Source organism: Pipistrellus kuhlii, unplaced genomic scaffold, assembly GCF_014108245.1.
Source record: "Pipistrellus kuhlii isolate mPipKuh1 unplaced genomic scaffold, mPipKuh1.p scaffold_m20_p_30, whole genome shotgun sequence".
NCBI classification, from domain to species: Eukaryota; Metazoa; Chordata; class Mammalia; order Chiroptera; family Vespertilionidae; genus Pipistrellus; species Pipistrellus kuhlii.
The window spans coordinates 2,946,046-2,959,211 of record NW_023425530.1 but is presented as its reverse complement, the minus strand read 5'-3'; the positions used below and the strand labels follow the sequence as shown (position 1 = coordinate 2,959,211).

Below are 13,166 nucleotides of genomic sequence, written 5' to 3'. Positions count from 1 at the left end.
TCAACTACGGGATGAACAGCACTTGGATAATTAATTTCTGTGTGGAGATGCATAGGCAATACCGGCGTGAGACACGCCTGCACCTAAGTACACCTGTATGGGGCTCCATACGGGTATACATTTCATACATGTGTGGGTGGGGTCGCTGTATAAAGCATTCCTGGCCGGATTTCTGCTGAGAAGCACACCAGTGAGGTGAAGGAAAGAGTCTTGTATGAGGAACATCTGCCTCGAATGGAGCTCCCATGAGAGAAAGACCTGAGAAGATCTGTGTAGGAGGCACAGCCACAATGAAGCACGGGGGGGGGGGGGGGTAACAGCAGGACATAGGTTTATGTTAAGGTGACCAGATGTCCCGCTTTTGGCTGGACCGTCCTGGTTTTTAACAATTTTTAACAATTTGTCCCGCGTCCCAAATTGTTAAAAATCGGGACGTCTAGTCACCTCAGTTTATGTGTCCTGAGGCCCACCTGTCAGGGATGTATCTGAGAAAACACCTGTTTGGGGGTATCTCCGTGGGGAAACATCGGTAAACGTCCGGGATGAAGGGGCGCCTGCAAGGACCACCTTTAAATAAAAGCATCTAGAAGAGGCTTGTGTGTCTGAGACGCACCTGTTTGGGCAAAAGCTGAGTGGAAACCAGTCCTTAATGGCTGTATCTTTGGATAAAGAACGACGTTAATAAGACGACCCTCCTCTTGGGGACTGCAGGGTGAAGAGGGATGGTTGCAGGCAAAGTAATCCCTTTTAGGGTATAGAGTGATGGGTAAGCATCCCAGGTCTGGATAGATTCTTGCTGTGCGCCCTTACTGGGCACGTGGACTGGGGAGAGCACCATCGGCTCCCGTTTCCTCCTCCGGGAAGTGGGCAAGCCGGAGTCCCACCTACCTCACAGGGCTTGGCGAGGGAGGGCGACCCGAGAGGTGAGTAAAAGGCCTGGCATGAGCAACGCTCTGTGGCCGTGTTAGCTGTTGTTCTTAGTCGCTGTCTGGTGACCTGGGCGCCCCTCCCCCTAATGATACATAGAGAAACTGCGCCCGAAACCAGTGGGAGGGAGGGATACTCGGCAGCTGCCGTGGGCACGCACCACCAGCTGGGGCCCCTCCTGCTGCGCTCCGCTACCCACCCGGTGCAGGTGCCCAGCCGCGCCCGGGACACTGAGACTCCCCCCCCTCTCCCCGCGCCCCCACCCAAGGCTGGGCAGGAGAGAGCACTCCGCCCGGCGCCTGGGTGGGGCGGCGGCCCCGGAAGACTGCCTGCCTACGGGGCGAGCCCGGGGAGGCGGAGCCCGCGGCTGCCCGGGGTGGGTGGGCCCGGCGGGCCCGGCGGGCAAGGCTCCCGGGGTTCTGGCGAATGGGAAGCGGCTTTGCCGCTGCGCCGCGCGTTGGTCTTCCGTTTCCCGGGCCGCAAGGGGCCGAGAAAGGAGGCGAGCGGACGGGTGCCGGGCCGGGAGGCAGCGAGGCGCCGGGTCCCCGGGTTTCCGTGGCCGCGGGGGGATGTGCGGGGAGCGGCGAGCAGGCGGAGGGCCAGGTGGCGCCGGGCTGGTTCTGGACCGTGTCTGGCGAAAACGAGAGCTTCTTAGGAGTGGGGGGAAATGGGGTGTCAGTGGGAAAGACAGGGCGAAGCCCAATCCCTGGTAGCTCCCCCTGCCTTGCCACCGTGGGCGGAAGGTAAACCGAGGCACGCAGAGGCGAGACGCTGAACGGGGAACGGAGACCCCTGATCTAGCCAGCCCTTCTCCCCTCTCCCCAGCACGAACCCCCGTGCTCCCTGGGCTGTGCCAGCCCCGAACATCCATCCCTGACAGCCCTCCCCACGCCCCCAGCTCCGCCCCAGCTCCTCCCCCGGAGGGTCGGGCAGGCGACGCGGGTTCTGACGCGGGCGGCGACGGCCAGCACTCACCGCCTCGAGCCCGAGCCCGGCGGCAGCGCGGAGGGAGGCTGCGGTAGCGGTGGCCGCGGTGCCGGCCCTGTGGGGCCCCGGGGGGGAGGGGGTGCAGCGAAGCCCCGGCTGAGGCCGCCGCCGCCGGGCCTCCCTCCCCCCCGGAGGGCGCCATGCGGGGGGGCCCGGGCGAAGCGGAGCGGCGGCAGCGCTGGGGTCGCCTCTTCGAGGAGCTGGACCGCAACAAGGACGGCCGCGTGGACGTGCAGGAGTTGCGCCAGGGGCTGGCCCGGCTGGGCGGGGGCGACCCGGACCGAGGCGCCCAACAGGTACCCCTGCCAGGCGAGCCGCGCTGGCGCCCCGCGGGCGCTGGGTAACCCGAGACCCTGAATGGAACGCCTGCCGGGAGCCGCCGGGAGCTGCCGGTGGCTGGACGCCAGCACCTGCGCCCAACCTGGCGGCTCTGTTCCTTTCCCCTTGCCCACCGTGTCTGTCTGGGCCTAACAAGTCCGCTCTAAGCGGGGCTGGGGTCCCCACCCTCTCCCCCCAGAGGCAGGGCATGTCTTCCCGAAAGGAGAGTCTGGTCTGCTTCCCTGCCCACTGCCCCGAACACACACACTCTCGGGTCAACTGCCCAGCCCAAGATGTACCCTGCTCTCACCCACGGAGACACGCTCTCCCCTCCCCCCTCCTCTGGGCCACCACTGCCCTCCCCACCGGTTGCCCCAGCCTCTTTGTTTACATTCCTGCCCTTTCCCAGACCTGGCTCAGGGCCCCAGGCTGTCCCAGCCAGGGACCCAATCCTGTCCGAGGACACCTCCCCTGTGGATGCACCTATCAAAGCATGAACTTGCCCCTGGGCCAAAGGCAGGTGTCCCCCACACCTGTAGCCCCAGATGCTACTGGGGTGGCTCTGGAGCTTCCTGACATCTCCAGTCCAACCTTCCACTTTCCAGGGGGAAAGCACAGGCCCCTTTGCCGCTCCGCTTGGACCTGTCTTTGCTCCACATGGCCCAGAGCTGTCTCTAAGGGGAGCTGCTGAAACTGCCTTAGGGCCAGGTTTTTGTAAGACAGCTGGGAGGACAGGCAGTCAGAGACAGGAGCCCAGTGCTACCTCCCACTTCCCAACTCAGTAACCTTGAAGGAGTTACTTGACCTTGGAAAACCTCAGTTTGCTATCCGGGAAAACTGGACAACCGCTGTCCACCTCGGAGCCCTACCGTGGCCTTACAGCTTGCTGACAGAGGCAGGGGTGAATGCCCCTGTCCCTGTCCTCCAGGCACCAGGGGCCCTGGGTTCCTGGGATGGACATACGCTGGCTATGCCCTCTCCAGACGGGGAGCAGCCTCCTGGAGCTCCCTTTGTCCCTTCCCCGCTGCCAGGGCCTCTCCCCAGAGGGTGGTGCTGACCCAGATGGCGGGCTGGACCTTGAAGAGTTTACCCAATACCTGCAGGAGCGGGAACAGCGCCTGCTGCTCCTTTTCCACAGTCTGGATCGGAATCAGGATGGTAAGCCCAGGGATGCGGCTGTGGGAGCCCGGGAGACAACAATGGGCATAGAACTGGTGATGCCAGGAGGAGGGGTAAGGCCCGCTTCTCCCTGATGACTCACAGGCTATTTTGGGAACCCTCCTCACCCCCACCTAGGTGGTTTGGGGCCCAGCCAGCCCATCAAACCTTCTCTTCCTAGAGTGCGACCCCTATAATTTACGCTTAAAATTTTTAAAGGGACAAAGATCCTGCCTATTGCTCCTGGGTTCCCTATGGAACAGAGACCCTCCTCCCCATAGTATCTTCTAGGTCTCCAGTATCACTTCGTGATCCCTTTTGGTGTAGGGAGCCCCCTAATTACCCCTACATTCACATCTTCATTTATTCGTGAGTCAGAAGACCTCCCCAACATTGCCCAGTCCCACTTCTCTGATCCCAATGGGTTTCTGGATCCCCTGGTCTTGCTAAACCACTCTCATTTCAAACTACCCTGCTCCTCGGTCCCAGGGCCTTCCCCCCCCCCCCCACACACACACACAAACACACACACCCTTCCCCACCTTGGTTCCCAGGTCACATCGATGTCTCTGAGATCCAGCAGAGTTTCCGAGCTCTGGGCATTTCTATCTCTCTGGAGCAGGCCCAGAAAATTCTGCACAGGTGAGTACTTGGGGTCCAGAATCCCAGGTAACTCTGGCCCCTGGGATCCCTTGATTATCTCGAGCCTCTGGGCCCCAGACCAAGTACCAGGGTGGTCGAGCTGAGAAGCTGAGCTTTGGAGTCAAGTCCACCTTGAGCCCGTTGCTTCGCCTCTCTGAACCTCAGTTTCCCCCACTGTAAAATGGCCGGCTCTCAGTGCAGTCGAACTTGGTTTATCCCCAAATCCAACCAGAATCTCACTCCAACCCAGCCCCCAGCATCAGGCACTGATTCTGTCCCATCCCCCCCCAGCATGGACCGTGATGGCACTATGACTATCGACTGGCAGGAATGGCGAGACCACTTCCTGTTGCATTCATTGGAGAATATGGAAGACGTGCTCTACTTCTGGAAACATTCCACGGTGAGGTGGGGGTGGCTTTCCTCCTCCCCCGGGGGCCTAGCTCAGGTCTCCCCAGGGCACGGAGGGTCTGGGTTAGCCAAGGAAAGAGACTCTGCTCCTCTTTCCCTCCACTCAGAACTGGGGGGCTGCGGACCCGTTTGGGGAGGTCTCTGCAATCTGACTGGAGCCCTTGAGACTTCCTGAGAGGCCTCTGGGAGCAGGCGTATAGGAGTGCAGGGAGGAAAGAGCTCACCAAATAGGGCACCTGGCCTCCTACCCTCAACCCACGCAGCTCCCCCTTCTGGTTTTTAAATGACTCAATTAAGGATTCTGCTGCTGAAAAGACAAGAAGCAACTGCCTCCAGAAGTTCCAATGGGATCCACAGGAATTGGGGAGGGGTGCTCTAGTTTGCCATTTCCTAGGGGTTGGGAATGGGGGGATTCCTGAACAATGTTTTTGGTAGGAACTGATGGCATTTGGAAAGAATTTGTTTATGGGATATGGTGAGATCTTGGGAGGTCCAGAAGCTCACGAGGGGATTCCTGGAGGGGCTTGGTTGGGAAGTTTATAGGAGAACTCCAGAGGAGGGGTTATCTCTGCGGAAGAAATCGCTATGGGATTTGGTGAGAGCTAGAGAGGGATCTACTGGGCGCCTTATATGAGAGGTCCCCTGAAGGATCTTGTGTGACCCTGGAAGGATCTTCTGGAATCCTTATGTGGGAGAACCTTGGGTGGGTTCCTTCAGAGGGACCCGACTGGCTCTGGAGAGATCTTGATGTGGCAAAAGCTTCAATGGGATTTAGTCAAAGTCCCCAAGGAGGGATAGTAAGATCTTACATGGGAAACAGATGACTGACTTGGATGTTTTGGTGGGATCTGGTAGGGTTCACCTGGGCTCTCCAAGATTCATTGGTGGACTGTTTGGGTATCTGAGGATTCTTGGAGACACCTCTATTTAGAGCTGAGTTACATCTCTCCACCCCTACATCCTCAGGTCCTGGACATCGGCGAGTGCCTGACTATCCCTGATGAGTTTTCAGAGCAGGAGAAGCTGACGGGCATGTGGTGGAAGCAGCTGGTGGCCGGTGCAGTGGCGGGCGCCGTGTCACGGACAGGCACAGCCCCTCTGGACCGCCTCAAGGTCTTCATGCAGGTAAGGGGCCCCGGAGAGACGCACCCTCTTCCTGAGACCTGGGCTCCTGGAAGGGACTGCAAAGTCACCTTGTCTCCCTGCATAGGTCCATTCCTCCAAGACCAACCAGCTGAACATCCTGGGGGGCCTACGGAACATGGTCCAAGAGGGGGGCGTGCTCTCTCTCTGGCGTGGCAACGGGATCAATGTGCTCAAGATTGCACCTGAGTCAGCTATCAAGTTCATGGCCTATGAGCAGGTGGGGGCAATTGTGGGGAGGCATGAGCTAGGATTCACAGAATTGGCTTGGGGGTGGGGGATGTCTGCAGGTCCCCAGGAATGTGCATCTGTTCCCCTGCATGATGCCCATAACAGGAGGACAGTAAAGGGGCGGTCCACGCGCATGGAAAGCTCACCCCCTGAGGTCCTGCCCCCCGCTGTGTCTCCCACCCTCAGTTCAAGCGGGCCATTCGGGGACAGCAGGAGACACTGCATGTGCAGGAGCGCTTTGTGGCTGGATCCTTGGCTGGTGCCACAGCTCAAACCATCATTTACCCCATGGAGGTGAGAAGGGGGGACCCTGACGGAGGCCCCGTTGCGGGTGGGGAGGCCTGCAGTGATCATTTCTCTTTTTTGGTGTGATAAGTGTTGGGATTATAACTCTGCCCCTCCCCAACTCAGACTGTAGCTCATTACAGCAATGCTGTTTCATGGCTAGTCTCTCTGGGAACTGCAATTTGAGATGTGACTTCTGGGGATGGTGGTGTTGGTTGTAACTGTTTAGACAGCCATTGCGGGAGAAGCCATTTATGCATATACCTCTTCTAAGGATGTTAATTTCCAAAATGCTTGTTCCTAAGGGTATGGTTTCTAGGTAAACCTGTTTTCAAAGAAATCATTTTAAGTTTTAGGTTGTAGAGTGCGTCAGGTAGGATTCTGAGTGAAGGAAAACTCAAATCACATAAGTGAAGTCTAAAGGTGCTGGCGTGTGGCTTCAAAGTGTTAGAGACCCAGGCTCCTTCCCACTATCTTGTGGTTCCACCACCTCCACACAGTCGCATCCACCTTGTGGACAGAAATGACTTCTTGCTCATCACATCCACATTCCAGCCAAGAAAGGAGAAGAGACAAAGAGCAGAACATCTCCCTGCCTTTAAGGATGCTTTTCGAAAGTTACACATACCTCTTCTCCTGCTTCTGTTTCACTGGCCAGGGCTGAATCACATGGTCCTATGTCTAGGGGAACTGAGAAATGTAGTCTTTATTTCTAAAGGCTATGGACCATAATTTCCTGAAAATGATGGTTTCTTTTATTAAGGGAGAAGGGACCATGATATTGAAAGATTGTTAGCAGCGGCTGCCACATGTAATCATTTTTAAGTATAGAGATTAGAGATAGCAGAAGATTCTAGAGAAAGCGGTTTTTTAAATTCACTTATTCTCAGGGTATCTCCTTCTAGGAGTAGCTATTTATAGATACCTTCATTCCTGGATGTAGTGATTCCAGAGGCAGCTTTCCAGGGATAACCGGGTTCTCCCCAGGTACTAAAGACACGGCTGACCCTTCGCCGGACGGGCCAGTACAAGGGGCTCTTCGACTGTGCATGGCGGATCATGGAGCGAGAAGGGCCCCGTGCCTTCTACCACGGCTACCTGCCCAACGTGCTGGGCATCATTCCCTACGCAGGCATCGACCTGGCCGTCTACGAGGTATGTGGCAGCCTGCCCTCCTCTCCTTTCTTCTTCCCTCTGGGATCTGCCCATGGGCCACCCATTCCTGAGGGGCTGACTCAGTTGACCTCCAGAACCAGGGGAGACAATCCTGGGGTAGAGAAGCACCATGGACCTGGGATCCTGGGGAACCCGTTCAGGCGTTAGATATCCTCACTCATTCACTTACCATGGCAGTTCGGCCTTCCGGGGTCTCAGGACACATGATATTCGGGACTTATTCTGGCTCATAGAATTATGAGAGCAGGCAAGATGAGCTTCAAAGGTGCCCGTTTTGCCCCAAAGCTTATCTTAAACCCAGCCTATATCTCCAGGCCAATGTCTTCCCCAGAGCCTGCCATTTCAACATCTGTGTCACCATAAAATCCACGCCCTGTGACCAGCATCTTAGTACCTTTATCAGGAAAGGCAAGAACGGACTTTGTTTATTTTTTTAAATATATTTTTATTGATTTCAGAGAGAAAGGGGGAGGGAGAGAGAGATCGAAACATCAGTGATGAGAGAGAATCATCAATCAGCTGCTTCCTGCACATACCCCCCCACTGGGGATGGAGCCCGCAACCTGGGCATATGCCCTGACCAGGAATTGAACCAGTGACCTCTTGTTTCCTGGATCAACTCTCAACCGCTGAGCCACATCCGGCTGGGAAAGAATAGGGAGTTTGCTGTTTCTCTTCCACAAGCCTCGCCCATTGCTTTTACCTTCTCCTGGTGGGATCACCAGGTTGTCCCTGGTTAGCACCGCCCCAGATGTTCCCAGACATCCCACAAAGTCTTTGTATCCAGGGAATGGGTCAACTTCATGGGTACACAACCATGCACCCCGACTCAGAAGCGCTCCTCACTTGGCTCACATATTTTTGTTTTTCCCTGGGCCCTGCAAATTATGGAGCTGGTCCTGATCTAAGATCCTCTTATATCTGCCATTCATACCTGCCCTCCCAGCACCTAGCATCTATGGAGTTAAATAAGACATGGCCATTACTTACTCATATTTTCATTCATTCATGCATGCTTGCATTTGCTTAAGCAGCCATATTTGCTGGGCACTGGGCAGGCTGCTCTATCAAAGGATAAAAACACAGCCCTTGCCCTCATAGAAAGCAATTCAACTAGGAAGCCAGCCAATCAGTAAACAAGTAATTTTAGATCCTGATGGACTCTCATAAGACAATAAAGCTGGCTTTGTAATCAAAAGTAGCAGTGGACAGAAGGGCACGTCTGGGAATGTCTAAGGTAGGGGTGTCGAACTCAATCAGAGAAGGGGCCAAAATCTAAACTCCAGCCTAAATCGCGGGCCGAATGGTTTACTGAACAGTCATAAACTGTCACTGTGATGGAAACGCAGTGGAGTGCAGTGATGACAGCGCGGTGCGGGCCACATTGCAAGGCCTGGCGGGACGGATTTGGCCCGCGGGCCTTGTGTTTGACACATGTGGTCTAAGGAGAGGGAGAGAAACTTTGATGTGAGAGCAGAACATCAATTGGCTGCCTCCTGCATGCCCCCTACTGGGGATCAAGTCCACAGCCTGGGCATTTGCCCTGACTGGGAGTCAAACTGGCAAACTTTCAGTGCACAGGTCAACATCAACCAACTGAGTCACACTGACCAGGGCTTCTCTGACTCTTATAAGGACCCTTGTGATGACATTGAACCAACCTGAATACTCGGGGATCATCTCCCATCTCAAAGTCCTTAACTTAATCCCATTGCAAAGTCCCTTTTGCCATGTAAGGTTCCATATTCACAGGATCCAGGGACTAGAGGGGCATCATCCCAAAGGGTAGAGGTGGGGACTGAGTGAAGGGGTGCAGGTAAAATGATTGTGTCGCATTTAGGGGTACCAAGTGCTGAACTAGCTGTCATGCGATATAGCGAGGTCTCTGAAGCCAAGGCCCACCTTCAACCCACCCTATTCCCCTCTTCACCCCAGACCCTGAAGAACCGGTGGCTCCAGCAATATAGCCACGACTCGGCTGACCCGGGCATCCTCGTGCTCCTGGCCTGTGGCACTATCTCCAGCACTTGTGGCCAGATAGCCAGTTACCCCCTGGCCCTGATCAGGACCCGTATGCAGGCCCAAGGTGAGGCCTGGGTGGGAGGATGGGTGGAAAAGTCTCACAATTTGGGTCCCATCTCCACTTCCCCAGCTTTTCCTCCTGAGTGGGTAGAATTCCAGGCTGGAATACTACTGGATTCAGATGGCTCAACCAATCCCCAACCTTTCTCTGGGCCTCCGTGTACCCACATTGGAATGAGAGTTCTTTGCCCGAACTAGGAGAGCGGATGCAATGAGTACTGGAAGGGCCCTAGCAATCTTAGTTGGGAGGTCACTTGGTAGACTTCAGCGTATTTGGGCTGGTAATTCGAGATCTAATTTGCAAGGCTGGGTTAATGAGGAAAGGTGAGGAACGGGCTAAGGAGGGGCAGGGCCAGCCTGGTTATCCTTTTATGTTTCTCTGTATTTTTCTTTCACGAGTTCTTTCTTTGATTTCCCCTATTATCCCTGACTCTATTTTGAGAATTTCCCAGGAAATTTTAGCGTTTGTGTTCCATGATTTGATTTGATTTTTTTAAAATATATTTTATTGATTTTTTACAGAGAGGAAGAGAGAGGGATAGAGAGTTAGAAACATCGATGAGAGAGAATCATCGACCAGCTGCCTCTTGCACACCCCCTACTGGGGATGTGCCCGCAACCAAGGTACATGCCCTTGACGGGAATTGAACCTAGGACCTTTCAGTCCGCAGGCCGACGCTCTATCCACTGAGCCAAACCGGTTTCAGCCCATGATTTTCACTGAAGGATTATCAAGGCATAAGGCAGATGTAGTTCACAGGCTGGAGAGGAAGAAAGATACCGAATAAGCCATTCCACAATTGAGTATGGATTTAGGGTTGAATAAAGGCAGAAAGGAGCCTGGCTTAGACTGGGGGCCCAAGAGGGCTTCCATGAAGAGCTTTAGAATGGAGGTTGCAAGGATGAGTAAGAGTTAGCTGGGAGAAGCAGGTGCGGATCACTCCAGGAAGAGGACACTACTGTGCCCTCTCCCACTACACGCACTCATGCCTGCTCTGTTTTGGGCACTCCAGATTGAAGTAAAAAGGTGAACAGTCCATTTTCAGGCCAGTAGAAGTCCTGACTCTTGAGTGGTAGGTCCTGCTGTTAGTCTCACCTTCCTTTATCCTACTGTAACTGCCACCTGGCCCAGCCCTGAGGGGTGGGAAGGGATAGGGACAGGGGGACCTTTGACCTGACCTGACTGACCGCTACCCCTCCCAGCCTCCATTGAGGGCGCCCCCCAGTTCTCCATGCTGGGTCTGCTCCGTCACATCCTGTCCCAGGAGGGCATGCCAGGCCTCTACAGGGGCATCGCCCCCAACTTCATGAAGGTTATCCCAGCTGTGAGCATCTCCTATGTGGTCTACGAGAACATGAAGCAGGCTCTGGGGGTCACGTCCAGGTGAGGGATCCAGAGCCGCCCTCACTAAGATTCCTCACCTCAGTCATGATGACCCTACACCTCAACCACTGGAGACTGATGGCCCAGCCAGTGGATCCCACTCAAACCACAGGATCCCTATACTTCATCCTCTGGGTTCTGCATCCCACATCCCACCTACTGGATCCATGTTTCCCTGTCTCCCTTCCTCTCTTTTCTCCCCACTACCCACACACACACACTGGGTCCTAGGCCTCCATGTCTTAACCACTGGATCCCCCACAACTCATCTGATGAATCCTGAAACCCTAACCACAGGAGCACATATCCCTTTAAGCACCCAGACCCCAGCTCCCTCAGGCACCAGATCCAGTTTCCTCCTACAGCACTAGATCCCAGATCCCCAGCCCCACTAGCAGATTCCAGACCTCCATGCTCCAATCCCTGGATTCCCAAATTTGGCCACTGGATCCTGAATATTAAGAAACCTCAGCCACCAGTTCCTGGCCATGTAATGCCCAGATCCTGGGGCCCCCACTACTGGATCCTATATCCCCTCATTCCAGCCAGTGGATTCCTGACTCCCTTTACCTCACTGGGTCCCAGATCCCTCTGCTTTGACTGCCAGATCCCTATATTTAAACCACTGTACCCTCAGCCCCTAGCCCACGGGATTCCAGATCCACAAGCCCTGAGACACCGGCTCCTAAAACCACAATCACGAGAGCCCAGTGCAGAGCGACTGGGTCCTGGCAACTGCAGCAGTTGGCTCTCTAATCCCTTCACACAGGCCCTGGATATTGAAACTCCACCCTCAAGAAACAGACCCTGACATTCCCAGGCACTGGCTCCCACCTCCTTAGCCCCTGGATTCTGACCTGAATCCTCCCAGACACTGGCTCAGATCCCATATCTAGATCCCAGTGGGCTAATCACAGCAAAATGGCCCCATATGTCCCCTAACCCAGACACGCATGAGAGCCCAGAGACCTTCCCCACCACAACACAGACCTGGGAGCCTGTAGGAACTTCACGTCCTCTGGCTCCAGAAAACCCATGGGACTAGTTCAATGTCCTGATATGGCTAGCTGCCCCTCTCATGCCTTGCACAGACACTGGATCCCCCTACTTCCCCAGCATGGCCATGCCTCTGGGCCCTATGGGGACCTTGCTCCCACAACCCTCTGCAGCGTCTTCCATTCCCCACCTTATGAGCTGATAACTCCCAGAGCCTAGGTGCTCTGGAGGGTCCTGCTGCTCGCTCTTGGGGGCTGGCAGTGAGGCAATGTGAGGTGGGGGACACATTAAGGGGACCTCCCCCCAGCTCAGCACTACCAGCCTCTCAGGCTTCAGAGGTGGAAGCCAAGAGCAAGTTTGTCTACACAGAGCAACCTTCCAATCATGCAAAACCAATCAACCCCCCAGAACTCACTCCAGGTCTACTTTCCTATGGAGAAGAGCAGACATTCCCTCCCCCCCCCCCAACCCCCAACTAACCCAAGCCCCAACACCCCATATACATTCTGCACTTTATAGTTGAATTCTTAATTGGGGGACCCCTTCCGCCACTCTTCCCAAGTCCTTGGAGAACCCATTAAAGGACTACAGAAGAGGAACCACTGTGGTGGGTAAAGGACCTCCCCAATGCTTCCACCTCTCCCCACCTATACCGTGCCCCACATCCCTGCCTGTATGTGTTATTTCAAAGCAAAAGAACAAAAAGAATACATTTCTAAGCTCTTTTCATTGTGGTTTTTACTGAAAGGGGCGGGTGGAGGTGGGATACCCTCAAACTACCCACAGGAAAAAGACATGGACCATCTTCCATCACTCACAGCTGGAGGAGACCAAGAAATGACTCCTTGAGCCTCAGCTTCCACATCTGTAAAGTGGGGCAAGAAGTGCATATGCAGGAGCCCTTCTAATCGTTTTTGTATTGTTCCTATTTACACAAGTGTTTCCTGGGGCTGTCATAACAAGTTACCACCAATGGGGTTTAAAACAACACATTTTAGATTGATATTTTGTATTGTGGTAAGATACACATAACATAAAATTTACCACTTCAATCATTTTTTTTTTTAAACATAGACTGCTTCATGAGTCTGTGTGTCATCCTTGTGCATGGGGCCATGCTAATCTCTGTATCATTCCAGTTTTAGTACCTGTGCTGCTAAAGCGAGCACACCATTTTAATCAGGTTTAAGTGTACAGTTCGGTGGTATTAAATGCATTCACATTGTTGTGCAACCGTCCCCACCATCCATCTCCAGAACTTTCTTACCTTCCCAAATTGACACTCTATCCGAATTACACATTCACTCCCTTCCCCCAAGCCCCTGTCTCCCACCATCTAATACTTTCTGTCTCTGAATCTGACTCTAGCAACCTGCTGTGAGAGGAATCACTCAGTGTGTCCTTTTTGTCCGGGTCATTTCACTGA

General features: G+C 54.5%; 1 protein-coding gene and 1 non-coding gene across 2 annotated transcripts; one reads left to right on the top strand and one right to left on the bottom strand.

The window, feature by feature from the left end:
• Positions 1 to 457: 457 nt before the first annotated feature.
• SLC25A23 (solute carrier family 25 member 23) lies at positions 458 to 12,802 on the top strand. Its single transcript, XM_036460066.2, has 10 exons — positions 458 to 2,210; positions 3,264 to 3,390; positions 3,945 to 4,032; positions 4,324 to 4,435; positions 5,410 to 5,568; positions 5,654 to 5,806; positions 6,004 to 6,111; positions 7,090 to 7,257; positions 9,214 to 9,364; positions 10,564 to 12,802. The coding sequence occupies exons 1-10, from the start codon at positions 2,055 to 2,057 to the stop codon at positions 10,746 to 10,748; spliced, it is 1,407 nt and encodes a 468-aa protein (XP_036315959.1). The 5' UTR covers positions 458 to 2,054; the 3' UTR covers positions 10,749 to 12,802.
• Positions 12,803 to 12,804: 2 nt separating this feature from the next.
• LOC118731466 lies at positions 12,805 to 12,909 on the bottom strand. The gene has a single exon (XR_004991879.1). It is a non-coding gene; the product is annotated as a U6 spliceosomal RNA (small nuclear RNA).
• Between the last annotated feature and the right edge of the window lie 257 nt (positions 12,910 to 13,166).

Excerpts from the sequence above, each read along its gene's own strand:
- SLC25A23 (XM_036460066.2), top strand. The coding sequence starts at position 2,055 with ATGCGGGGGGGCCCGGGCGAAGCGGAGCGGCGGCAGCGCTGGGGTCGC. Across the intron at positions 4,033-4,323 it reads GCCCAGAAAATTCTGCACAG|CATGGACCGTGATGGCACTA; the intron begins GTGAGTACTTGG and ends ATCCCCCCCCAG. Across the intron at positions 6,112-7,089 it reads CCATCATTTACCCCATGGAG|GTACTAAAGACACGGCTGAC; the intron begins GTGAGAAGGGGG and ends GGTTCTCCCCAG.